Here is a 26,822-nt window from a genome sequence, read left to right as displayed (position 1 = left end):
CCTCACCTAGTGCCACGGTGCCACTTGGCACCTGTGCGCACAGCCACAGCTGGTGCCTGCTCAGCCCTGCCTGCCTTCCCTCACACCTACCTGCAGGAGCTGCCTGGGCCAGCAGCATTATTTTTGAACAGGCATCGGTGCTGTTCTTAAGGAATACACAAAAACTCACAGGCATGTTGAGACAGAAAAGCAGAACTGCAGTAGGGGTCTCCTCATTCTCTCACTAGCACACACCTTGATGTCCTGTGCTATCCCAAATCACCATCAGCTCCCTAATGGGGCCCAATGCCTATCCCTCAAATTTACAGCTCCAGAATGCTTATGTAAATGCAGAGATCACAGAATCATAGAATGGTTTGGGTTGGAAGGGACCTTTAAAGGTCATCTAGTCCAGCTCCCCTGATGTGGACCATGTATTGATTCATCTCATCTCTGGGAAACACGTTTAAATCAGTCTGTGTTGTTCTGTATGTTGCAGTCATGATTATCACTGTAAGCCGGAGTTTGGGACATTTGAGTAATTGCTGCAAACTTTTAGCAATAGTTCCATTACAATGGCCAGGATCTGGTTCCTGGTTGATATAATTCCCTGAGACTGTTTCCCTATATTTGCAGGGAAGAAGCGTCCGTGTTACTCACAAGGATTCTGGAGACACTGATCCTTCACAAGGAAAGCAGAGTCAGTGAAGAGACAGACTGGATCTTTTGCTAGTCTCTAAAGACACTCTGCTCTCTCCCTTAACCGCAGAACAACTGCAGGCATTTCCAGAGTGCATCCCAGTCTGCTTGTATGTATCCTTCTCTGATGAAAGTATAGGAAGGCAAGAGGAAACATTAGGCAAGAATATCTAACAGCCCACTGAGCCAGCCCTGAAGATAGCAGAGGACCGGCAACAACAGCACCTACTCCCCCCTGCCTTTGCCTAACTCTTCACTGGTTAGAGGATTTTAAGAAGCCTGGATAATCCTCTGCCCCTACTTCCAGTGTTAGGAGCTTAAAATCCAGACAAAATAAGCCCTAGTTAATGACCTCAGAATGGATTAGGTGAAATCCATTAGGATTCACTAGAACTCCATTAGGAATTCATTAGGAACAGAGTTTATCTCTTCAGAGCCTATTGATATATTATTGCTGCTACTATTACTACTATAAGCACCAATAATCATAAATATCACAGCTTATACAGTATCTGAAGGACACCTAAGGCTGATATAAAATATCATGTATATTTTGGATAACACTTCATTCAATATTTAATCTACTGCATGTCCACTTTCCTTGGGCATTTGTTGTTGATGCTGGTTATTTTGTCACTGTAGCCCACATTGTTCTTCAAGGCATGATTCTCTGCCTTCCTTCGTGATTAATTTGGTTTGCTTTCCAGCTTTTTTTCCTGTGGGTGGAAAATTTAACCATCAGCAACAACAGACCCTTTTGCGTTTAGGACGCAGGGCTCTCTTTTGCGGTAAGACCACTGTGTTTGTGCAAAAGTAGCTTTACTGCTATGCTCACAGTCCCATGATCCTAGAGCATTTGATCAAGTCCCTTAGTGGTTTCTCTGCCACCGGAAGGTCCCTGTATTACACTGTTCGTAGCTCCCAAAGGGCTGTTTCTCTAGCTGAGAAGCAATAGGAGTATAAGGTCTTTCCAGTTACCATGTCGTTATCTCACTACCCTACCCAAGGCAGGGAGCTGAGCAGAGTGCTACAATATTCCCAGATTGCCATCCTCGATATTAGAGAAATCTTCCCAAAGGCTGTGAAGCCAGGTGTGAGGCGTGTTTATGTCACTGGCCTGCTGCACGGTAGTCTTGCTGGAGCTGGCAGGCTGGCCTGGACTGTGAGTGTATTCTGAGAGGCAGGCAATTCAGAAACTCAGGAGCCACTTCTCTGTGTGCTGGCCACAATTCCTGCTTCCCCTGCCAATATGCTTATGGTTTGGCATTTGTAGACACACCGCAGCTGTCCAGTTGATAAACTGACACACTCTGGGTGGCCCTCATCTCTTGAGATTTTACAACTGCTGTTTGCTCCACCAGACATGAATTGAAGTCTTCCAAACTCTCCCACAGAGACTTTCCTGGTACTCTGGTTTCAAGTTCAGAACAAGAATCCAGAGCAGACATTTTATTCCTAATAACACTTGTTTTCCTACACTGCTGCTCTCCTTCAGCTAACTGGTGCCTGTGATGAACCCACACTTCTGTTCCCTGGTTCGTCTGGCTCAGTAGCAGTCAGGAGTTATTTACAGTACCCTCCAATCCAGTAGCCCTCTACCCTTGAAGTAAAAAGGACTGTGTATGCTCTACAGTCAAACTCAGGATTACAGATCAAATGTATTGCTGTGCATGTACATTTGTATGATCCTTGGGCCTCCTCCTGGTGTTTCCTGCATGCTCGTTGTCCAGGTTAAAGAAACAGCTATCACCCAGTTATGTACAGTAAAACAACACTGAAAAATGCAACGTCCCTAGCAGACATCTTGAGAAATACAACTGCTGGGCTGTCTGCATTTAAGGTAAATTTTGTAGCACCTTACAGTGACTGGTACGTGTCTTGGATGTCTCATGCAAGTCTTGCTTTACTCACATATTACTCCTGGAATATGTAGCTACTTCATCTAGTAGAAAAGGACCAAAGAAAACTGAACACCCATAGGAGGTGATGTTTCAAGCACAAGGAATTTAAATAGTTTCAGTTTTTAGTGGCCACCATCAAAATCTCGTCAGTATTGTTCTTTTCTAGCTCCTACATCACGGCATTCAGGTAACAGTGAGAACAGATTTACAGATTCTAATTTCATGCCAAATGGATACCATAGTAGAGCAACTGTTGGACTGCAGACAGAAGGAGAGGTATTCATTTCCGCTTGCTTCTGCAGTAGATTCATTGAAATGTGTTAGCTCAGCTGTGTGCATATATGCTGATGTAATCAAGCCAGGTGCATGCACAGAATTTTCTAACAGGAGGTGGAGATGAGACTGGATCACGTAAAGAGGAGATGGAGAGCTGTGCAGGATGTTTAAAGGTCACAAGGATGCTTAACATTTTGTACCAGACATGTGAGGAGGGAAAATAGCACAGGGGCACAGAGTCGTTAATACACTGAATGGCAAGAGGGGTATGAGTTAGGCATTTAAGGGTCTGGAGTTCCAGATCATGTATGGTGCAAAGGAGAGGGGAGGGGAGTCTGCCCCTCTGTGAGTTTAGATAGAAAAGATTAGGGAACCTGAGCTACTTATAGGAAAGGCAGGGAATGGAGTAAGGATTAGCTAGGGAACATTTTACTATGCCACTTGAACCAGACCAGACTTTTTAGTAGGCAAATGTTTGCTTCCAGCAAAACAGACCCAGAAGCAGCTCTCGTAAAATGTATAAGGTTTTTTTCAGGCATCCAAATACTGCGTTCTAGTTCAGTCTGTCATTTTTCAAGGGAATGTGGTTTTCGTTTGCCTTCTCAGGACCAGAGAGAGATATGGGACAAGGGTGTACAGGAGGACACGTGGATAAACAAGGCTGAGCTTGTAGAGAAAGCTTTCCAGCTTGATTCCTGCCACCAGAGACTTGTATACCATTAAACTTCCTAGATAGCCTCTCAGATTGTATAAGTGAAAAAGACATTACATAAACTGCCAGCATTTTTTCTCTTTTTCACTTTGAGAACCACCCTTGTGGGACAGTTGTAAGGAATTTAGTAGGGTTGGCTCTAATAAATTTCTGCGGATAGTACTCTAAAAATACAGACAGAAGAGGAAGCAATACTCTTTTTTTCTGGTTTTGTTTTTAAACAGTTATAGAATTCTAAAAAAGGGATTTGATTCTTTTAAGTTTTATAGGATACCGTGGGAAACCTTTGAATTTTCATTGCATTCTATTACACGTTCAGTATAGAGGAGGTGCCGTCAGGTATCTTCAGTGGAAGTGGGTATGTGCCTTCAGGACTCACCAAAACCCAGTTGGATTATGTGCTTAATCCCCAACCTTCCTGTGACCTGATAACTATAAGCTGCTTCAGTTTTGCATTCTTAACAACAGTCCACCACTTTGACAGAGACTGTTATTCTATCCCTAAAAGAAATTACATATTGCTGCAGCCCCAGGAAGCCTGCTTGTCCAACTACAAGTTCACTGATAGAGTAGTTGAACGAAGAAGTAAGTCATGTGCCTCCATGCTGGTCATCAAGAGTGGCCATCACAAATGAATATCACCTTTGACCATCCCAAGCAATAACTCCTTATGTTCACCCTTTCTTCTAGATCACAACTGCAGTCTGTTAATATTGACATCTCATGACATGAATGGCTTCAGTTCGGATCCCAATGGCAGTAGTCTGGGATGGAAGAAATCCTTTTTTTCTAGTTTCAGTAAAAGTTTCATGACTCATGAATACTTGCATGAAATCCAAATCCAGTTAATTTAGTTTCCAGGTTGTATGGAGTTCTGAGATCAGTTTCTTCCAAAGAAGTGGAGTTTGACATACCAAGTAATGGGCACGAAAAGCACCACCTTCATTTGTTTTGACCTAGAAGCTGCCACACTAGTGCCTGCCACTGACCTCCATGGAGGATGTGGGACAATACATGGCCTCCCACAGAGCTCTGCCACCAGGTCACATAGGAAAGCCCTGGCTCTTACCTGTCCCACATCAGCTCTCTCTCTTGTTCCCCTATGGGGTTGCTCAAAATCAACTGAATTATGCAACGAAAGCTGACCGAGGTCTCTATTGGTAAATCCAGTATTACGGGCCTTTGCATAATAATTCCAGGACCAGTCTTTCTCTCCATCTTCCAAGAAATTTGATAGCTAAAGATTATGACACCTCTGCAGAGTGACTTTTCCAGATCAGTGACCATTCCCTGTGAAGGTTTCATCCGTCACTGAATGTTTACAGTCACTTCGGGAACAATTGCTTCTATCCCTTTTTACCTACACCAGTTTGGTATTACCAATGTTGCTTCCAAGGTCAAATCTATAGCAGCATTCATTTTTATGAGAATCACTAGTAACCTCTTAAACAAAATGACCTCATAAATGACAATCTTTGTCAAAGACATTTGGAGGAGAATGGTACCATAGACACATATACACACACTCTGCAGCTGGGAAAAGAAGGCTCTTCTCGGCACTCTTCTTCATGTATATTTTTTGTAGCCAAAAACTAGAGTGGGAAAGGAAAAGATAACATCTGAGTTGGGATGACCAAAGTACATAGAGAGAACAATTTAGTCTCTTAAAACAATGCAAGAAGTTAGATTCCAGTAGTAATTCAAGTGAAGGCAGGGGGTTGGGCCACATCCAAACATCTATGCAGTCCCAGTGACCCAAGCTATCACATGCAATATACCTCACTTCTTTATTTGCTTGTTTATTCTTAATGACTACAAGGGCACTTGATGTGATAAAACATGGACAATGTCCTGAGTTCAGCTGGAGAGAGTTAGGATATTATCTTTCTGGAGCTTCTCCCTGCAGTAATGATGATACCCGTTTTGGGGTTAATTTTCTGTTGAATAAGCACGTCAGGTTTTAAGGCACTGGTCCAGACTGTAAACAAGTCAGTCTCTTTGGAGCCTGCTTTGGCAGCTCAGCTGAGGTTACTATTTGTATTAAAATATTTGCTAACCTATTCTTCATAAAGCTAGGTATGTTTCCGTGAAAAGGAGAGGCAATGTTGACATCTGTCCTCTTGCCAGCAGCAGCAATCACGTTACCTTGTTATCTCAGCTAGCCCTCCCCCATGCTGATGCACTAAATAAGGGACTGCTGAAATTCTGGCCTGGGGCTGATTACATTTCTGCTCCATACACAACTCTGAGTATCTGTGCAAAAGGCAGGAGCAGCTCGGTCACACCGTTCCAGTGGCACCGAGATCAGAAGAAACCTTACTGCTGAGAGAAATCAGTGATAGAAAGCTCTGGAATGTTAATTTTACATGAGGTAGAGATTTTTCACATGTGGCTGACAAGCAATTTAAAGCACTAAGGAGAGTTCAAGGGGAAGTTAAGTGGTCCACGTAGATACAGAGATACTAGAATCATTTGGATGCATTTAGGATGCAGGATAGACAAAGAATTCATCTCGTCCCCAAGCTGTTTGGAGCTGTGACTACATTTTGGTTCTCAGCTTGTACAGAGTTTTCTATAGCAAGACTAACCCCAACTATAATAGATCATTGTAATAGCTCTGTTCATATTATGAGGTTGGGGAGTGGAAAGCAATCTAAACAATGTAAGACCACCACAATTACTTCAATTGTTTTTATAGGTTACCCATAAAATTGTGGGTGCTTCTCAGACATAGAAAAAGGCATAGACTTGAACTTAGATCTTATCGCCCAAGGCTCTAGCCCAGTGCGTGCTCCTTGCACTTTCAAAACTCTCATTGACTGCAGTAGTAGATCTAGGATAAAATGCAGGAACTTCAGGATTATTATTTATGCTCCAAGATTAAATGAGGTGTTTGCAAGAAGAAAAAGTACTAGCTTCTGGGGCATAGAAGGTTGCTGTCCCTTTTGTACAAATGTGCAATCTGAAGGCATAGGAGGTTTTACCTGGTCAGGTTTTTTTGCCTTTTGATCCTTCCATTTGCCATTGGGTAGAGTAAGTAGTTAGTGATAACTTTACTTTGCTTAGACTTCCTGTTCTCCATTTCTTTGCATTTGATATACAGTTCAAAGTCTGATGAAGAAGTATTAGAAATAATCGATGTTGTACCCACAAACAAGGAGGTAAATCAGGCACTCTATTGTCTGATTTTTAAATGATGGGAGATTTACACCTATAAGGCAGAGAATTTTTTCTTTGAAATAGGTAAGAATTTGCAAAGCACCTGGGGTTGGCCTCATCCTGCTCCCAACAAAGTGAAAGCTTAATGCTTCCACTCACTTCAGTAGGAGCAAAGGTGGATAAATGATGAGCACATTTGGAAGCGTTCCCTGTCAAGCAATTAGGGCTAAGTATGCTGCTGGCCAGATCCTGAAGTGATTTATCAGCTAATGAAAATTGATATGCATTCACCTTACCCAGTGTAGCTGGATCAATTTATATCTGACCCTCTGTTCTGGGAATTCCTAGTGACAGTATTGATATAGCTATGATGGGCTAAGTATACAGGCAAAATCAGTTTTGTGGGAAGAGGTGATACGTTTGTTACTCCAGCTTATGTTGCTGGAAAATCAGACAACCTTCAGGGCATATAAACCCCTTTTTCCATTTCGTACCTGAAGGCTGGCCCATATTTCTGAAGGCATGCTTGTTTTTTTTCTAATGGTATTAGTTGGGCTAATGGGAGATACTATCTTTCCCTGCAAACTTAGATACAGAGATTTCTTCAAGACATGACTGTCTATTACAGTTCTTTCTTAGGTATCTGTCTAGCACAAGGCAGTCTCACTCACTATTCACTGCTGTTAATTTCTTCCCTTTTTCTTCTTTTCTTCCCACTTCTGCCCATTCCCATCCATTATGGTTCCCTTCTTGTAATCATCATGCTGAACTCCTATTTAACTTTTTCCCTTATTTGGTGGTGTGGATGGGCTTGCTCCACAAAAGACAAAGCACCCCACAGTATCTTTATGATTGTGTTTTGACATTTTTTTGATTCTCATGTAATTATAGGCTGAGTTACTTTGATATGGACCTGATCCAACATCTGAGTATTTTATTGGTTTGCATACTGTTAGTGTTAAAAATTACTTTTTTCTTTTAAAGTGACAAACTTCCCTTATTTTTCCCATTTTGTTTTTATTAGCCTTTCTTGATGGTAGGTCAGGTTAGGTGCTTTGCCATCTCTGCTGCATCTGTCATCTCCTAATACTGAAACTGACTTTTACAGAGGCTGTTGTTCTTATCTTTGAGCTTTCAGAGCAATGTTTGTATGTGGGGCAGATTTTTGTTCTCTCTCTGTCTTCTTTGCTGTCTCTGCTTCTTGTCTTTTTGGTTTGTCTTTGGCTTTTGTCTTTCTGTTTTTTTGGCTCGGCTGTTCAGTAGCAGAGGCAAAGTTATTGTTAGCTCTAGCTGAGAGAAAAAACAAGATGGAGAGATGCTTCTTTCTTCCACAGTTTAGTTTGATGTAAGATCTTCCATTATGAGCCTGATTTTGAATCCTACCCTGACTTCTTCAAGCTGAAATGAATCCACCTGAAATTGCACAGGCAAACTTTTATGTCAGACTACAATTTCTCAGGAAAACCTGACTGATATTAGGCAAAACATTTGGGAGATAGGAAGATATTTTTAAAAGTGGGGTGATCTCACTTTTTGGATAATTTCCTAATGTTTATTTTAAAGAAATGTCATGACTCAAAACTCTTGACTGAGAAACTCCAAATTTGGGTTACTTTGTTGTCCCTGGCAAGGATAGGTGCTTTGGATGTAGTTTGGAAGGTATGGGGGGATTATAATTTAGATATTAGTAACAACGATGTCTACATACATTAGAAACACATCGGGTTTCTGAATACCACATTCTGGCTTGTGCATTGTTTATAAACCACATACCAACAGCCTTTGTGCTCTTTAAGCAGTATGCAGTACCATACACTCTTTAGGAAGCACATAGCCAAAGGCTACCAGATGCCTGAACAGTTGCTATTATATCCATCAAGCAGGATGTAAGAAGCACTCAGTTTGAAGCATCTTCTGATCTCCACAGGAGTTTCTACAGAGTCTGTCAACTTCATGGGCATTCTCAGGATTCTGCTGGCTGAGAAGACCTCTCAGTGCCTCTCTGGGCATATCCCAAAAGTGAGCTCTCAATGCACCCTGCTCCTAGCCTACTGCTTGATTGTGAGTAGCTCCCTGCATTAACTATGGCTTTTAGGGAAGCACTTACACATTTCTCTTAAGCTCCAGAATGCTGAAATGTGGAAGTTCCCTGATCTAGAATTAAGTCCAAGGAAAAGAGTGGTAGTTAAAAGGGCAGGTGGGGATGTGTAAGTGCTTGTGGATAAAAGGGTAATCCTGAAATAATGTCATTATCTGAACTCCTCAGTTACTGTCAAATAAACATACGGAAAGTACAGAATTAGGGTAAACTGCCCCTAAACATCTTGATAGAGAAAATGACTTCATTATGCCTGAATCTTAGTACCTTCAAAGGCAACTTGGTCTGCAGTGTAAGGTCTGCACAGCCTGTAAATATTCTGGTCCATAATTCCTGGAGTCCCAAGTCTGGTTTTGGGGGTGTTCTGCTCTTAATAAAAACTGATGTAGGTCAGGTAAGTACTTTATTAACTCATATAACTATGGCACATACTAGGACATCTTAAGAGTGAGCTTTGAGTGAGCTTTGATTTCACCAAAACGTCAAGGCGGCAGACTTGGCCTCTGGCTGCAGGTGAGTGCCAGCAGGGAGAGTCTGGTCACGGGAGTGGGGAATTCAGCAGGGGCTGCAAAACTCTCTCAAGGTGGGCAAAGTTCCTTGCTGGAACAGTGAGACAGCTACCAGTGCTCAAGCAAGGCGGCTTAGGTTAGGTAAGTTTACATTACAAAACCATTCTGCCTGCCATGTAGAAAAATGCTGAAACATTTCGAAATTCCTCTAATAGTAGTACCTTTATTCATAATGAGTCTTGGATATTGTACCACCTAGTAAAACCATAGTCCAGACTTATTCAGAGTTTAAATACTCACAGTAATTAAATCAAACTAGTGAAATCAAATCCACTTCCAAAAAAGATCAACACACCTCTAAGATACCACTTTGAATGCTTCTCTTCTGAACACACCAGCTGTCATGGGGAAAGTAGTGAAACTGGATATGAAATGCTGTTTCTGAAATCCTCCGCAGAGCAGCAAACTGATGAGGAAGATAAGTCTTCTTCTTGTGAAATGTATGTATTTTGCTTATTCCTCCACTCTGGAGGAATAATAAACAAATTTATTAGGCTAGTGAAATGGGCAATGGGTACCTCTTCAGTAGAGACCTTGTGTACTCCAGTGATTAGATTTGGGATAAGTTGTCCAGGCAAAAGGTAAATGAAGGTAATAAATTTAAGTGCATCTCCTGAGAATCACTAACTACCTTTTACCTTTGGGAGGGTGAATTTTTTGACAGATTAGGATTTTCTAGAACACAGAATATGTATATCCTTCCTCCAAAATCAGTCTCAACTGTGTTTTCTGTCTCTTTCAAGCAACATCAGAAACACTTTGCGGATAAAGGATCATTTTCTAGAGAACACTTTGGTAACACGAGGGGTCTCTAGCCAAATATGACAATAGTCAACATAGTTCCTTGTGTACTTCACAGTTAAGAAATCTTATTGAAAGTTCAAAGGATTGGATTAAATTCCTCTTGGATTTCCTGTGATAATCTCAGTTGGATCATCTGCTCTTACATGTTAGAGCTCAACAATGTCTGACTCTGTTAAGGAAAAATGACATTTATTAGACACAACTTTCCTTTACAAACCTTCCTCATCTGGCTGGGACACCACGTGCTGTTTAAAGGGCTGTCTTGCAGCTAATGAGAATTTTGTATAGAGAACCAAAAATAATATCAGATGGGAAAGAATGAACTGCATTAACCCTTTACCTTAAAAAAACCCCATGGTGATTTCAGACTTCGCTTCTCTCTCTCTACATGTTAGAGTCCATTTAATGTATACTGCAATTTCAGTTTTTGTTAGCAAAGGTTAAATTCATCCTGCTTTGCATTGCTGCAGGACCTGGTTTGAAACACTCATACATTATTCAAATTCTTTACCGGCGTGCTCAGGAGTAGTTGCACAGAACAATCATTTTCAGCACCTGTGTGCCAGTCTGAAGGTCCAAAAGGAGGTTCATGACAAGTAATTTGGTGAACATTAAGGGCCAGAGTCCTTGGATATAGACTTGTATTTCAGGAGATGCGGTTTGTGGGTATTGAAGGATAGAACACCAATCAAATGGACCAATACTTCTTTTGGGCAGAAAAGTTATTCTTTGCATTTGCTCTTCGTATCTTTATTGGCATCCCCCATTAGCTATTTTTGAAGGCATCTATACTTTGGGAAGGATGCTTATACGTTTGTTGTATTAAATCTAAGTAGGCAAGTACTAAATGTTCAGCTAATACAGATCGTCCTAGCCCCACTGATACTAAATTTACTCAGCTAAGCATCTGTTCTGGTCTATATGAAGTCATTGGAAGTTTTGCTGTTGACTTTAGAGGACCAGATTTCACTCACTCTTTTAAATATTTAAACTACTATATTTAGGCATTGTGACCTTGGTGAGTGCTTTGAATGCACCTGATAAAGGAAATAAGTTTCTGATGTGTTGTACCATGTGGTGAGAATGCATACATTGTTATTTTTTTTGGTTTGAACTTTTATAGAGTACTTGAGGAGAAATCCATAAATTTGAGTAATTTAGTCTACTAGTTAAGCAAGTGTAGTGATCTCTTTTGGGCCAGAGCTTCTTGTTTCCCCTATTTCTAATGCAAAAGTTCTCTTGTAAAGATTTACCTATATGACAGAGACAAGGTTGCAAATTCTATTAGCAGATGAGGATTTTGCTTGAGCAAGGTTAAGCGGCTGATAGTGATCTATGTCATGACTCAAACACGACTAGGGAAGAAAGTTTGTACTGGCTTCCCTGAAAGAATGCCTTTGCTGATTTTTATAGGCTTCATCCGAAACCCAATAAGAGAACTCTTCAGTGCCATTAGAGAGGCAGAAGCAATTCCAAGAAAAAGGAAAATTTGAAAATCTGCATTTTCAGCAGTGACTACTATTGGTTATTCCTCAGTTTCAAAGTTCACAAGCAGAGAACTCAAAGGAAAATTTGGAAGGAAATCCAAATGAAAAGGGGCCCCTGTTTCAGGCTGTTGGTACTTTCTGCTTTTCTGACTCCTCTTTTGAAGTGTCTCCAGTCAAGCATCTGAATCTCTAGTCATTTTAGAACTCTCAGGCTCATTCTTTTCTTTTTTCCTCATCTTTTTCTCTTTCCCTCTTCTCTTTTCTATTAAGGTCAAATCCTGCTTCTCCTGATGCCAATAACAAAACTCCCATTGATTTCAACATGAGCAGGAAATATGCAGTTTGCTATTTACCACAACCACCACAATGAATCTCTGGGAAGAATTCATTTATATTCATTCCAACGATGCCATGAAAAATGGGCTCTTGCTATTTTATCACATCCAAACTGTTGCTCTAACTCTAACATCCTAGCTGTTGCTAACAAGTCAGTGATGATTTGTAAACCAACAATTTATGGTAACCACATTCCATCCCCATTATGATGTGTGGTTTGGAAATGGAAAAGTAATCAAGACCTCCTGTTAAGAGACTTTATTTCAGTTGAATGTTTCTGTAAATAAAAGCATTTTGAAAGGATCATTGCTATATGTTTCTAACTCCAAATTGTTCATTTGATCTAGGCCCCATCTACGCTCCAAATTCCTGCCAGGCTCTGTCTGTCAAGAGTGTGAGATCCCCAACGGTGGCATGAGATACTGGCAAAACTGTTTCCATCAATACAAGTATTTTCACTCAACTGGATAGTTTCACTAGACTGGAACAGCAGTTCCATTTCTTGGAGACAGCTATGTCCATTCTTTGGAATACTTCATAATACTTTATCAGCACACTATAAGGGTACTCTGACATAAATAAAGGCCTCCTACTAAAGTTACAGTAACAGATGAAGAATTATAGTCAGACCCATGGTATGTAGTAATGCCCTTGGGAACTAAGAGCCTGCGTAGTTTGTGCAACACTTTGTCTTGGTTGTAAGGATTGTGGGCAGTCACTATGACACTAAGGAGGACTTTCCAGCACTTTGATGGGAGACCACCTAGAATTACTGGTAAATCGATTCAAACAAGGGAATTTTGTTCCAGTACTAGGTTCTGGTACCAACTAGGTTGAAAACCTTCTTTTGATCTCTCTGACACTAATAAACTCTGTCCTTTCAACCCTGTGTAAGAAGCCTAGCAGTCTGGGTTTGAGGTTAGAGCCACTTTGTTTGGTAACCTGCTAAAGGAGATATCAAATTAGGCAGTCTAGAGAGTGCCCTTCTTAATCAGCACTAACTATAATGTGATATGAAGATAGAGACCACACTAATTAGGAAATAAAGCTCTCTTCTTACCCCTTCCTCTCCAGCAAAAATCACCACTTGATTAGTTTACATATCCCAGGATCGAGCACAATTCACTGGGGGTAAGATGTCAGCTCAAAGGGTTTATATGAATGCTCTGATTTTCTGTTGAACAAAAGGCTGACTACTGAAAATCACTCTCAAACTGACTTTTATTTTGTGAGCTAAGAGTATGAAGAGGTTTTGAGCATGTACGAATCCTCATGAGGTGTTCATTAACTTGGCTATATTGTAATAATGGTATGAAAAATTAACAAATATTTTGTTATTAAGTAACTTTCTAAGTAGTGATCTCCATAACATTAATGTGAAATACATATTTTAAAGGACATTTTACCTCATTTGGTATAACAGCCTGAAAAATAAGACACAAATCCTGGCAAGAGAGCTCATTCACCATGGGGCACTACAGCCACAGGTCCATGATAAGAAGCATTCATGGGCTTAACTCCAGTTTAATGTGTTCCTTCCCACTCCTGACCCTCTGCTGCAAGCACAATGCCTTCTCGTTAGCGGCAGCACAACCGTTCATGAGCCTGTCTTGTGAACTAGACCTCTGAAATTTGGTTGAAAAAAAGCAGTATGTGTGAGGGAGAGAATAATAATGTTGGAGTCGTTTCCTGGTCTGTCATAGTCATGCTGCCAGGTGTGGCAGGCAGCAATGAACAGCGGAAAGTGGGAGGAGGTTGTAGATGGGACTGTTTGAAGCCACTAGTAGCGTTGCCAAAGGCAAAACTATAACCCAAACTAGCTTTAGAAAAGAGCCTAAATATTTCACTAAAGAGATAACCAACATATGGTCCTACAAGCTGCTAGATACGGGTTCTGGTGTGCCTTGAAAGGGCAGGTTCTACCACGCTGCACTCTGCAGCCAGAGAGCCACTCAAGTGTGATGTTAGGGGCCACTGCAGCCCAGCCAGTTCCATCCCCCTTGAGCAGCATTTGGTAACACCTGGCCTCACCAGTTCTGGAAACAAGTCAAAATCTCAAAGCTGGGTTAGATGATTTTGTCCCTACCGCTCATTCTTTCCAAATAGCCCTTTTGGGCATGGAATAGATTTCTGTATTTCTTCTGTATTTCCACGAATGTTTACTATCCCGGTGTATATGTCTTTGGCCTAATATATCACGCTGTTCTTTAATTAGGAAGTTAACAAAAGGAAGACGATTGTCAACAATTGTCCAGTAGCAGGAGTCCGTCAGATAACTGGGCAAAAGTTAAGCGAGCCACCATGTTTACATTAATGCTAATGCTGCGCTACCACCTCGTGGTCAAAAGGTAAATAGCACTGAGCTGTTCGACACGCAGGTACACTGTCCGTATGAAATAAACACAGCCCTGCTTGGGAAGGTGACTGTGGGCAGTCCAGCCGACAAGGCCGGTATAGTCTGAATCCTGCAGATTGAGACAGTTCAGGATCTGGGCAGCCAGCAGAAGCCAAACAGATTGGGAAAATCTGCTGGAGCTCCGAAGTGTGATAGCAGGTGAAGGGTACCCCTCAAAGGGATATTACAGTCTGAGTCTCCTCTAGGATATAGAGAGAAGCAAGTAGGAATGGTATCATGTTCCTATGATACTAGAGTACCAATGCCTTTATATAGGCAACTCCTCTGATCTGCCAGCTCTCAACCGCAACCCTTGGAGCTACTTGCAGCTTCCTTCACTGTCTTCTACCTGCTAGCTCAACTGACAAGTCCTTTGGCAGTGTATTACCTTGGAGTCCCAACTCCTCCATGGTCTCCTCTCCACGTGCTGGGATTACAGCAGCTCTCTTGTATTTCAATGCTGTGCTTCAGAGAAGAATAGAAATCAGAACACCACCTAAAAGTCCAGTTACTGAACATGTTAGTAATAAGAATATTATTGGTAGACTCAGCCCTATGGAGGGCAAGAGGCAAATGGGCACAAATCCAAATACAGAAAATTCCATTTAAACATAAAAAGCTTTTTTTACTGTGAGAGTGGTCAAACACTAGGACAGGCTGCCCAGAGAGGTTGTGAAGTCTCTGTCCTTGGAGATATTCACAGCCTGACTGGACATAATAGCGAGCACCCTGCTCTGAGCAGGGTGTTGGACTAGACAATCTCCAGAGGTCCTTTCCAACCTCTGTGATTCTGTTCAGTAACATGTTCATTATTCCAGACACAGTTCTGATAGGAGCAATGCCCCTGTGTACAACTTCTTGTTCCTGATTTGGCAGAGAGAGGAAAAACATTCCTATTTTTTGATTCTGCTTTCAGGATAACACTCAGCCCACAGGTAGCATGGGACATGAATGAGTCCTTGTGGTCTCTTCAGCACTTTTGCCTGCACTACTTCTCCTGTTGCCCAAAGAAACTTATTGAAGCATCACAGCTCCCTTTTGGCCCCAGCTTCTGTCTTACAAGGAGTTGGGAAAGACCAAAGTATATATATTATTTTTTGGTGTGGCAGAAGCACAGGATAAGCTTAGGGCATGAGGGGCAGTAAATGCACTGCAGGTGCTCTTCCACTCCAGCCCTATGGAAGAGTGCTTCTTCAATTCAGGATTAGATTCTTCACCCCTTGCTCTGCCTCAAGCACAGCAAAATTGCTACACAGGACTACCATGAATCTAGGACTCTCTCCCATTTATGCTCACCTGCTGTTCTTTTGCTCCTCTCTTCCACTGACCAATACTATGAAACAGCAGAGGTGCCATGGAGAAATGGCTTGTGTACCAAAGACCTTAATCTTAAAGTTGTGTTAATTTCACCTACTGAGATCTTGCTAGTGAAAGATTTTCATGTCATGCCAAAAATAACAACTTCTTTACTGAGGGTGGAAGTCTGATAATGTGACAAATGCTGAATCTGTTTCTCTGGAGAGAAATTGCTAGCAGAAGACTCCGTGATGGGGTTGTAGGAGGAATACAGAGCAAAAGAGTTCTTGCTGGATTTTGTTGGTGCCCTCAGCTACAGGAGTACATTCTTCCTCACTTCTATGAGTTGGGTTCCTTATGTATAAAAATTATTTCTCCTTGCTCCATGTTTCCTAAATGATATAATTTATCTTACTCTGTCTTGCACGCAAATATAAACAAGATTCCATAATCTCAAAACTGATATATTAGAAAGCGCAAAACCTGAACTTCCTTTCCTAAATTCGCAGGCAACATAGTGGGCCCTGTAGCATAGCCTAAGACAGCTCTTCTGAAACTGGTGGTGTAATACCATTTTGTATCAGCTTAGGATACGGAACTAAGCCATCAGTGGGAATCATACTGCACCCAACAATCCTCTGTAATAACTTTAGTTTCTTCAGCTGTTAGTCAGCACCTAAAAGCTTTAGTAAACTGCTGGAATGTGAAGAACAATTTGCACAAATTAATCAGGAAAGCCTTTGTACAGCCCATCTTGGCCATTTAAGTAGTAAAGAGTGAGGTGTTCTCTAGTTTTCTGCATAATGACGTTATGGCTTCTTTGCTTCATGTTTTCAGTCTGATTCTGGACAAATAGAGATGTCAAGGCAATAGGAAAGTCAACTGCCTCCACCCAAACTTGTTTGTTTATCTATCTTTAACTCCATTTAACCAAGGAAGATAGCAACGCAGAAACTAATGATGTATCACAAAGTACTGAGAAAATGTGCTTGAATGGTTTGCCCACAACCCAAACAGGCAATATTGTAAAGCCATTACCACATTAATGATGGGGTGGAATTATTACCAAACTGTGTATGCACTTGATAGCACTATTGGATGATACATTTGTAATAGCCCATTCTGGTAACCTTTGACTTGTTTCCTGCCCAGGGATAAAATTGGTAATTGGAAGAAAGTTACAACAAGCATCAGTGACTAGCAAGTTTCATTTACAAAAGTCCTTCCTTCTCAAGCTCCCTGCAGCTAACACAATGTTTCATAAAGGGGGCTAAAATTCAGATTTGGTTACAGAGCCTGCCTTTGTAGGACACTAGAGACACAAGAATCAAGTGAAATCATTTTGTTTACCCAGATTTAAACCAAGAAATATGAACTAATGCAATAGTCAGAACCAAATTGAAATGTCTGAAGTACAAGACTTAAACACTGTACAAAATTCATATCATCATCCAACACACATTCCATTTCTAACCCATCAGTTTTGGGATTCATTCAGGAAATACTTAAAAACAGGCCTTTTTTTTCTTTTTTTATGGGTTCTATTGAGAATGTTTCTAACACTCTTGTACAAAACATAATGATGATCATCTGTGTCATCTTGTGAGATGTTCCTGAAAGACGGCATTTATTAATTAACAAATTAATAGATATTTTCCTTCTACAAGTTCATTTTAATTGTCTATTTATGTCAGAGTATTTAAAGTGTGCCAGTGTACCACTTCAAGGAATATTTCTACAATACTGATAGTGGGGGTTTTTTTCTGTGTCAGTAAATATAAGAGGAAAGTACTAAATGCTGCACAGTGATATGACTGTAAATGCATCCTTTATTTTTACTTCCACATTTTAGCTATTAGCCTGCTCAACAGAAATTTTGCTGTTGAGTCAGAGTCTGTAAGTGAGATCAGTCAAACTGGCTTCACTAAAGTCAACAGCGTATCCTGCTTTATTGCACACCATGCTCAAACTCCACAACTTCAGTGACAGCTGAAATAGGCCACATAGTTGTAAATTGTATCCAAAATGCCATGAACTTCCAAACTGGAGGATTTCTCTAGTTACTGTACCTGACAGGTGTTATGTCCTATGTTTTATATTTAGTAGTTTATGTTTAAATCTATCATGGGTAATTTTGTGAAAGACATACCTTGAAGACTAACACTACTGGTTGTGGATGGGAGTGGAGATTTGGTTTGGATACATCAAGTGGTAGCTGTCACACCTTTTACCCAAATGTAACCATTTGCCAGGTCTTAATTGCCTTTGGCAATGGCCAGGTTTAAGTTTAAGAGGGTCCATTTGTTGCTCAAGTTCCACCCAAACCCCTGGGAAGATAATATTAAACTTTCTCACGTTCAGTGAGCTAATTTTCTCCATTTGCAAACAGAAGTCAAAGGGATCAATAAATAACATTTTTAAAGAAAGAGAAAAAAGAAAACTCTTGACAAAATAGTTAAGCAGGGTGAAAGACAGCACCTAGCATACAGCTATAGCAATAACAATTTTATAGTCTTCTGCTGGAGGGGCAGTGCTTGGCCAGCTGCTTGCTTTCCCCTCCTAAGATAGCCTTCACTCAAAATTTAGGACTCTTGTGTCTTGCAGGGCAGCAAGGCCTGGTCAGCTTCAGCTTTCCCACACACCATGTAAAAAACTCTTTCCCAAAGACCCCTTTTCTACTTTCTAATCTTTGTACCCCATGCTGAAACTAAATGCTTTAGATAAGGCTAACACTCCTCAGGTACAGTTAAAAAGTCTCAACCGACCTCGACTCCTCTACATTCTTAGAGGTACGAACTTTCTTCCTTTATGCTAAAAAGCTCCTTTTCAAACAGAAATATTTCTCAAATATAATGAAACAGCATATGCAAAACAAACATGTTTTAGGCCTACCTACCAGTCCTTTCCATTCCTTGTCCCTTTGCTCTGCCAGTTGTCAGCCAGACTCCTTTTCTAGTCTGAGTTTCTTTCCCCTCAGGAATTCTTCAGGTGGGAGAGAGTGCCAGAGATTTGCTTCACTTTGGGCCTCAGCCACCAGCGTTACCAAATTTAATGTATATTTAATACGATACAGCCAGTAACCCATTCTGCCAATCTCTGATCAAGCGCCATCTGAAGAATGCTGTGAAGTAATGTCCTCTAACTACATCTCAAAGCCCACGTATAAACTCCTGATTAGTGGTAGGTGAGATTACTAGGGATGTATGTATATACCCCTGTTTCTTTGCCAGCTGGAATTTCTCCATGCTGTAGGATATCTATGGAAGCAGGCTCCAGGGAACCTTCTGTTTCTGCAGTACGTGTGTAAGGCAAAGCTACCAGAGGGTTTTTCCTGGTAGCTTCATTTCCTGCCTCAAGCAGTCATGTAACACTTCTGCGTGTGGTTAATTGTCGGTCATGATTTACTGGGTAAGTTACGGCATTTCAGTGACGGGTGTAAGGTGATCTTCATGTGTGTAGTTATATATGGGACAATTTCATGGTTTAGGTTTCTTCAGGAATACGCTATCATTTCCATGGAAGTTTGCTTTTTTTTTTGTTTGCTTCTTCCTTCATGGATCAGCAGAGACAAGGAAGACTGCGTGTAATGAGGTTTCCTTTCTTGGAAGGTCTTTTTTTCTTTTTTTTTTTCCCCCTCTGGTATTTCTTTAATTGGTTAAGTAAGGTTTACATTCACCAGGTAGTATATATAAAGGGCGAAATGTTAAGGGAACCAGAGGGAAGTGATTGAGAAGGTCTTTCTGAGGATGGCAGCTCTGTCTTGTAATACAATATGATTTCTCGTGGGAGTGGGTGGGAGGCCTGCCTAAATTTTCTCTTCCTGTCCTGCCAAATTCCCCAAATTGCATAACTGTGTATTCTCCTTACACAGTGGTACCCTTGGCATCCCTAGTGGATCTGCAGGGAAGCAGTGAAGCAGCTGGAGGCTTGAAGGTGGACCAAAATTGGTAGAGGACAGACTTGGTTAGCCAAAAACAAAACAAACCCAAACCCACGAACTGAATTTACTAACTCTCCCATGTATAACGGAACAACACAATACAGATTTAATAACATACACTATTTTGTTATAAATGCACTCCATCTAGGAAAAATAAGCTTATCGGGATAAGCAAAAGACCCAAGGGGAGTTCATCAGTTCAGTTTCAAGTCACAAGATGTGTTTTACTTGGCTTTGGAGCCTTCTTGTGCAAGATTAATGTGAAACTGCTGAAATGCAAACTGACAAAAAGACGTATTTTTACTGGTTGGTGCTTTTTCCTCTGTGCCATTATTTTCATCGGGAGGCCCCATTGCTGCCTTCCCCATCACCCCTGCCTTAGACTGACAGGAGTATGAGGTACTTCTTGGCTTCTGTGAGGAAATGAAAGAATGACTATTGGAAGAGCAGCATGACCAGCGTACCTCCTAAGGATATAACCCTGAAGGCTTTTGCTTTGTCACTACACTGAATCAGAAGAGAAGAATTTGGACCTCCTTATAGGGGAGTGTCAAACATGGCTATCCTGGGGTAGGTTTTGCCTGAGTAAGGAGGGAAAGATTTGCCTCCTTTGGAAAAATATTTATGCTTCTTAAAAGTTCTAGTAGACAAATTCATTACTTTTGAAGCTTTGCCTACCCTAGTCGTGTATGCCGGTTGACTGTCATTAAGACAATAAAAAAGCAAGTACACCCACAGAGGTTTTGATAATCCTGCTCTTATTGTCTGTGTACAGCACCTTAAATAGGCTCAGTACTGTCACTGGGATTGCTCGAGAGATCGGGTACTACTCAGCATGTGTAAGGGTGGGAGAATCTGGCTCCAAATGGTTTCTTTTTCTCTCCTTGCTACAGGAACTGGAAAAGACAAGGGTGTGTGGGCGGGCCTGGAGTCCCTCCAAGGAAAGTGTGAGGCCTTGGGCAAAACAAATCCATCAGGTCTCTCATTTCTTCCAAATATAGGTCTGTTCTGAGCAATAGCCAAACTCAAGTCTAAACTCCACATTCGACTGTTTCAGAGGGAATACATGAAAAAGACCCTATGGCCTACAGAGTCCATCTATAGAAAATATTTTGATAGCTCTTCCGCTCTGGCATTATCTTCCACTTAAAAAGAAAGAAAAAGAAAACACACAAAACTGGAGCACATGGTTCAATTTTCATTGTAAAACAACTGATTGATGAAAATAATACTTCTGAAAACAATCTGTTGTGAGCTATCAAGCATTTTTGCCTATGCACCAACTGGCAGGAAGTAGACAGATAAATTATTACAATATGTAACAAAACAAATTGCTCTGAAGAGAAATGGTATTTGTGTGTGTGTGTGTATGAGCAGTATAAGTAGAATCAAATCCATAAAATTATGCTGAGAGATCATCCTCCATCACAGCAGAAATAAACTGGAAGCAAAGGAACTCACTTAGCTCTGACCCTGTCTGAATCTCTAGTAAAAGAGAGTTTATGATATGCAAGTGTTCTCCTGGAGTAGAATAGAAGAATCCTGGACTTAAATGAAAAAAGAATGAACTTGGGATGTTCCTGCTGTTGAGAGGAAGGGGTCTCACGGACATTTTTGCCAAGTTACTTCCAAATTTTTCAGGCATCACCACATTTGAATAAAATGGAGCAGTTGCAGCAGCTCCCCCAGATCTTGAATACTCTATTACTGCCCATGGGAAAATTTTCTGAGGTGCTTATAGATATGAAGATTTAACAAACAAAATCCCATTAACTTTCAATAAGACAGTTTCTTTAGAGCCTGGCCCATGGACAAATTACAGTGAGATAAGCTCTGTATGAAGTAACAGCATGTGAATTGCTCTGTGGTGACTTTCTGTGTACATGCTCCTATCCCACAGTGACCAGTTAAGGCAGAGAGGACTCCTTTTCCATCAAGAGCCAAAACACCTCACATTTGCCTCAGAGTTCAGACCACATACACTGGCAGTTAGTGGATAGTAGTGGACAAGCTCGCTGTCTGCCACGTGCTAAATATACTTTTATAAAATAAGTAGAGCTTCTAAGCTGCGCAGGATAAATCTACCTTGACATTTGTGGATCGCTGTCACCCAGCTTCAGCCATGAGATCTACATTGCCCCTGCTTATGCCATACCTGTAACCTGCATCAACCCCATCTGTTTGCACTGCTGCTAAGAAGAGAGGGAATCCTTCTAGGCATGAGCCTCATCTTCTTTTTCTGAACTTGTCTCTACTTGTGGATAGTAGAGGAAGGAAGGGGATACGAAGAGCATGAAAGTCTGGAAAAGGTAATTATGGGATTGATTCTGGGAAACATGACCTGCAGAGCATAGATAAATTTCAGACACATCTCAGAGAGGGACTGAAGAGGGAGACAAGATGAGTTGGAGCTGATATTTTTTCCATAGCAAGGCTATATGGCTGCTAGTGGTTGATCTTAGATTTTACACTAGATGTTCCGTAGATTTGGCCTTTTGGTTATTACTCCAATCATCATGACATCAATAAGAAACAAAGACTTTTAAAGGTCTCCAGGAGTATCCGAATCCCATGAAAAACCAATGGGACTCTATTTCTTAAAGGCTTCTTTGAAAGTCCTTCCTTACACCAAATTTCTTTCCCAGAATCCAAGTTTTCCTTTCAAATTAAGCATCCTTGTATGTGAGAGCCAGAGTACCATGGCCCCATTATTTTCTGCCTTTTTTTAGCCAAGGGACAAATATTCTGCGATCTCAAATATGACAGGAAATTATTTTGCCATATTTGAAGGCTACTGAATGAGATGAGTGTCTAAAAAATAAATAGCAAGCAGAAGTAAAGGGTTCCTCTTACAAACTCTTGCATTTGCACATTGTAAGGGAACCATTCATAGTTTGTGAGCACAATAGCTGATAGTAATTGCTAGCAGAAATGAGCTAGCTGCAAGCACTGCTAACTTTAGGCAGCTAGCCAACCTAAAAGACTGTGATCATGTCATTTAAGGAGCAAGTAAAAGACTGTGTGGCTGAGGAGTTACTGTGCTATTTTGTGACAGATAACTTGAAAAGGTGGCAGGTGAATAAAAAAAACCTGTAAGAGTCCAATAATAACAGATAAATACATTCCAAACAGCTGTAGCTCATATCACCTACCAAAAATTGGAGTAATTTGGTCTTGTTTGTCATTGAAACTTACTTAATAGGAACTCATTAACGTGGCTAAGTCAGCAGCCTAAATTACAGTGAAAAGATTAGCTTGACAGAGCTGTTTTATGGGTTAAAGATTTTTGCATGCAACTACAACTTCATCACTAAATCTTCAAGTGCTGGAACCATCTACAAGTATCTCAGTGCCAGGTGAGATGTACTGCTGCAGTTTTAAGAAAGGTTTTCAAGGGCCAAGCAGAGGTTTTTCAGTTCCTCTTTCATTTGACAGAGTGCTGTCTTGACTTTCTGAGGTGTGTTCATAACCTCTATGGTGCTGGTGTATGGGTCATAGTGCAGAGAAAAAGGCTTCTTGATCTTCATCATGTAGTTTCTGTGGGGAAAGAAGACAGAGCTGCTAGTTCAGAAGCCATTTCCCTAAGTGTAAAACCTGCAGGACCTAATTTCTCAGTATGTAGGCATGGACTTGTCAGGGAGCAGAGGCTGCTGTGACTACTTGCAGCCCACAAGATCTGCGGTGCCTGCTTTTCAGCATGGCTGGCTCAGACCCGTCTGTGCTCTTACAGCTCTGCGTTAACACAGTTCAGAGTTATTACAACCACAAGCTGAGGAATGCAGGAACACAGCATGTCTGCCGCCTTCACTTCCAAGAAATAACCTGGAGTAGTTCTTTCTGTGTAAAATTCTAAAAACCTGTTGATACTAGGCATCCTAGGCTATTTTGCTGTCTCTGTTAAAAGAAAAAACATGATTGCTCGCCATTTTCGACAATGTTTCCATTAAGTACATGCTGGTAGGAACCCCCTGTACTGATGTTGCCTTATGTTTTCCATTCTGACATATTCTTGTGCCTTTGGTTATTTTGAGCAGCTTTGGCTGTGCAACTATTTTGAAAAAATATATGAAAATTCTTCAAGTCTGAGAATGGTGTAGTCCTTGTCCTTGTAAGTTCTTTTCAGGTTTGCCTGAGTCAAATGCTCTTGAAAGTCCTCTCTCTTCTGCCAGTGAGTTCTCAGCCACATTTTTACAGACAATAACAATTTAATGTGAACCTTCAGATTTAAGATGAGGGGCCTAATTTGCCATTGCTATAACCCCAGCAGACAGTGCTTCTGGGGAAAAGGTAGGAGGAGTAGGGAAGAAGCCTGGCCCAGTTCTCTTCCTCCAATAAATCCCTTATTTCAGCTCCTACATGGTCCCCAGTAGATCCACAACCAGCATCCTGCCTCCAGCCAGAATTGGTCATGTTGTTCTAACTGTTGGAGATAAAGGCCAGAATTTAAACCCTGCCTACTTAAAAAAAAAAAAAATTAAAAAAATCCTTACTGCATAACATAACACAGTCAAAGAAATGCATTTAGAACACCTCAAGCTAATTTGAAATAATGTTATTTAGGTTGCAGTCAGCTACTTTGTAGAAATTAGATTGCTTGTGAATGCTGATTCTGCATTCTTGTGCAGATATAATCAGAGGAGAAAGGCAATCTTGTTTTTAAGCCCCCTGCTGATCCATGTTAATTCCTGAGTCTGCTATAAAATTTCCATGTGACCTTGGGTAAATCAGTTCTTCAAGATCTCCTATTTGTATGGATTAGCACATAGGCACCCCAACTGTGGGATTGCACTCTACTCCCACTATTCAGTTACAGGATTTACTTCAGAAGTTGCTAAAAGGAGGCATTGCTAAGATGAAGCATGGGACAGGGCATAATATATAGTTACGATTTATAGTTACGATTTATAGTTACGAAGCCCAGGTCAGAAGAACGTACCTCTCGTCTTACCACCACCTCCACGAGGAAGAAAAGAAGGGTTATAGTTGTGGGTGACTCCTTTCTGAAGGGAACCGAGGGTCCGATATGCCGGCCAGACCCTCCTCTTAGGGAAGTCTGCTGCCTCCCTGGAGCCCGCGTGAAGGATGTCACGAGGGTACTCCCTAGTCTGGTACGGCCCTCGGACTATTACCCCCTACTGCTCTTCCATGTGGGGGGCGATGATACTGCAACGCGAAGTCCTAGGGTGATCAAAAGAGACTTGAGGGCCTTGGGACGGCTAGTAAGAAACTCAGGAGCGCAGGTTATTTTCTCTTCTCTCCTTCCAGTGGTGGGCAGTGACACCAGAAGGAACAGAGATGCCCAATCTATTAATGCATGGCTCCGTGGCTGGTGTCATCGCCACGGATTTGGTTTTTTTGACAACGGAATGGCCTACGCCGCACCGGGTTTGCTGGCATCCGATGGGATTCATCTTTCTCAGAGGGGAAAGAGAATCTTTGCACAGGAACTTGCAGGGCTCATTGACAGAGCTTTAAACTAGACTCGAAGGGGGAGGGGGATAATATCAGGCTTGCCCGAGAGAAGCTGAGGGGCGACGTGCCATGGTTGGAGGGAGCGGCTGACAGCGAGGACAGTCGGCCTGAGTCCTCGAGATGCACGGGGTACGCTTGGGCACAGCCGAAGTCGAGCGGAGTTGAGCCAGGGGATACTGAGGCAACGGGAGCCAAGAGGGAAACACCAGTGAAATGCCTCAAAGCACGCAAGGGGTGTTCTTCTATGAAGGAGGCACGGACGACACCCCAGCTGAAGTGCCTCTACACCAATGCACGCAGCATGGGCAACAAGCAGGAGGAGTTGGAAGCCATTGTACGTCAGGAAAACTATGATATGGTGGCCATCACAGAAACATGGTGGGATGACTCGCACAACTGGAGTGCAGCGATGGATGGCTATAAACTCTTCAGGAGGGATAGGCGAGGCAGGAGAGGTGGTGGGGTAGCCCTATACGTCAGGGACAGTCTGGATAGTTTAGAGCTCAATGATGGTGATGATAGGGTGGAGTGTCTGTGGGTCAGAATCAGGGGGAAGGCCAACAAGGCAGATATTGTGGTGGGAGTCTGTTACAGACCCTCCAGCCAGGATGAGGAGACAGATGAACTATTCTATAAGCAGCTGGGAGAAGCCTCACGATCGCTAGCCCTTGTTCTTGTGGGGGACTTCAACCTGCCAGATGTCTGCTGGAAATACAATACAGCAGAGAGGAAACAGTCCAGGAGGTTCCTGGAGCGTGTGGCAGATAACTTCCTGACGCAGCTGGTGAGTGAGCCAACGAGGGAAGGTGCCCCGCTGGACCTCTTGTTCACCAACAGAGAAGGACTGGTGAGTGATGTGATGGTTGGAGGCTGTCTTGGGCAGAGCGATCATGAAATGATAGAGTTTTTGATACGTGGAGAAGCGGCGAGGGGGGTCGGCAAAACTGCCACCTTAGACTTCCGGAGGGCGGACTTCAGCCTGTTTAGGAGACTGGTCGACAGAGTCCCCTGGGAGGCAGCTCTTATGGGCAAAGGGGTCCAGGAAGGCTGGACATTCTTTAAGGAGGAAGTCCTAAAGGCACAAGAGCGGGCTGTCCCCAGGTGCCGAAAGACGAGCCGGCGGGGAAGAAGACCGGCCTGGCTGACTAGAGAGCTCTGGCTCGAACTGAGGAGAAAGAGGAGAGTCTATGACCTCTGGAAGAAGGGGCGGGCAACTCAGGAGGACTACAGGGGTGTAGCGAGGCTGTGCAGGGAGAAAACTAGAAGGGCCAAAGCTGAGCTAGAGCTCAGTCTGGCTGCTGCTATAAAAGACAACAAAAAACACTTCTTCAAATACATTAGCAGCAAAAGGAGAGCTAAGGAGAATCTCCAGCCCCTAGTAGATGTGGGAGGAAACACAGTGACCAAGGATGAGGAAAAGGCTGAGGTACTTAATGCCTTCTTTGCCTCAGTCTTTATTAGCAGGGCCGAATGTTCTATGGGTACCCAGCCCCTGGAGTTGGAAGATAGGGATGGGGACCAGACTGGAGCCCCCATTATCCAGGGGGAAATGGTGAGTGACCTGCTGCACCACTTAGACACTCACAAGTCTATGGGGCCTGATGAGATCCACCCGAGAGTGTTGAAGGAGCTGGCAGATGTGCTCACCAAGCCCCTTTCCATCATTTACCAGCAGTCCTGGCTAACTGGGGAAGTCCCT

The 26,822-nt window shown here is 42.1% G+C and overlaps 1 protein-coding gene across 1 annotated transcript in view; it reads right to left on the bottom strand.

The window, feature by feature from the left end:
* Positions 1 to 23,028: 23,028 nt before the first annotated feature.
* Positions 23,029 to 26,822, bottom strand: part of LOC142419537 (tyrosine 3-monooxygenase-like) — a 38,119-nt gene continuing 34,325 nt past the window's right edge. The window contains exon 14 of the mRNA XM_075523029.1: positions 23,029 to 23,188. Coding sequence (XP_075379144.1) covers positions 23,029 to 23,188 — 160 coding nt within the window. The remainder of the gene's footprint in view (positions 23,189 to 26,822) is intronic.

The sequence above is a fragment of the Mycteria americana genome, chromosome 1, assembly GCF_035582795.1.
Source record: "Mycteria americana isolate JAX WOST 10 ecotype Jacksonville Zoo and Gardens chromosome 1, USCA_MyAme_1.0, whole genome shotgun sequence".
Classification (NCBI taxonomy): domain Eukaryota; kingdom Metazoa; phylum Chordata; class Aves; order Ciconiiformes; family Ciconiidae; genus Mycteria; species Mycteria americana.
This window is presented reverse-complemented; position numbering and strand designations above follow the sequence as displayed.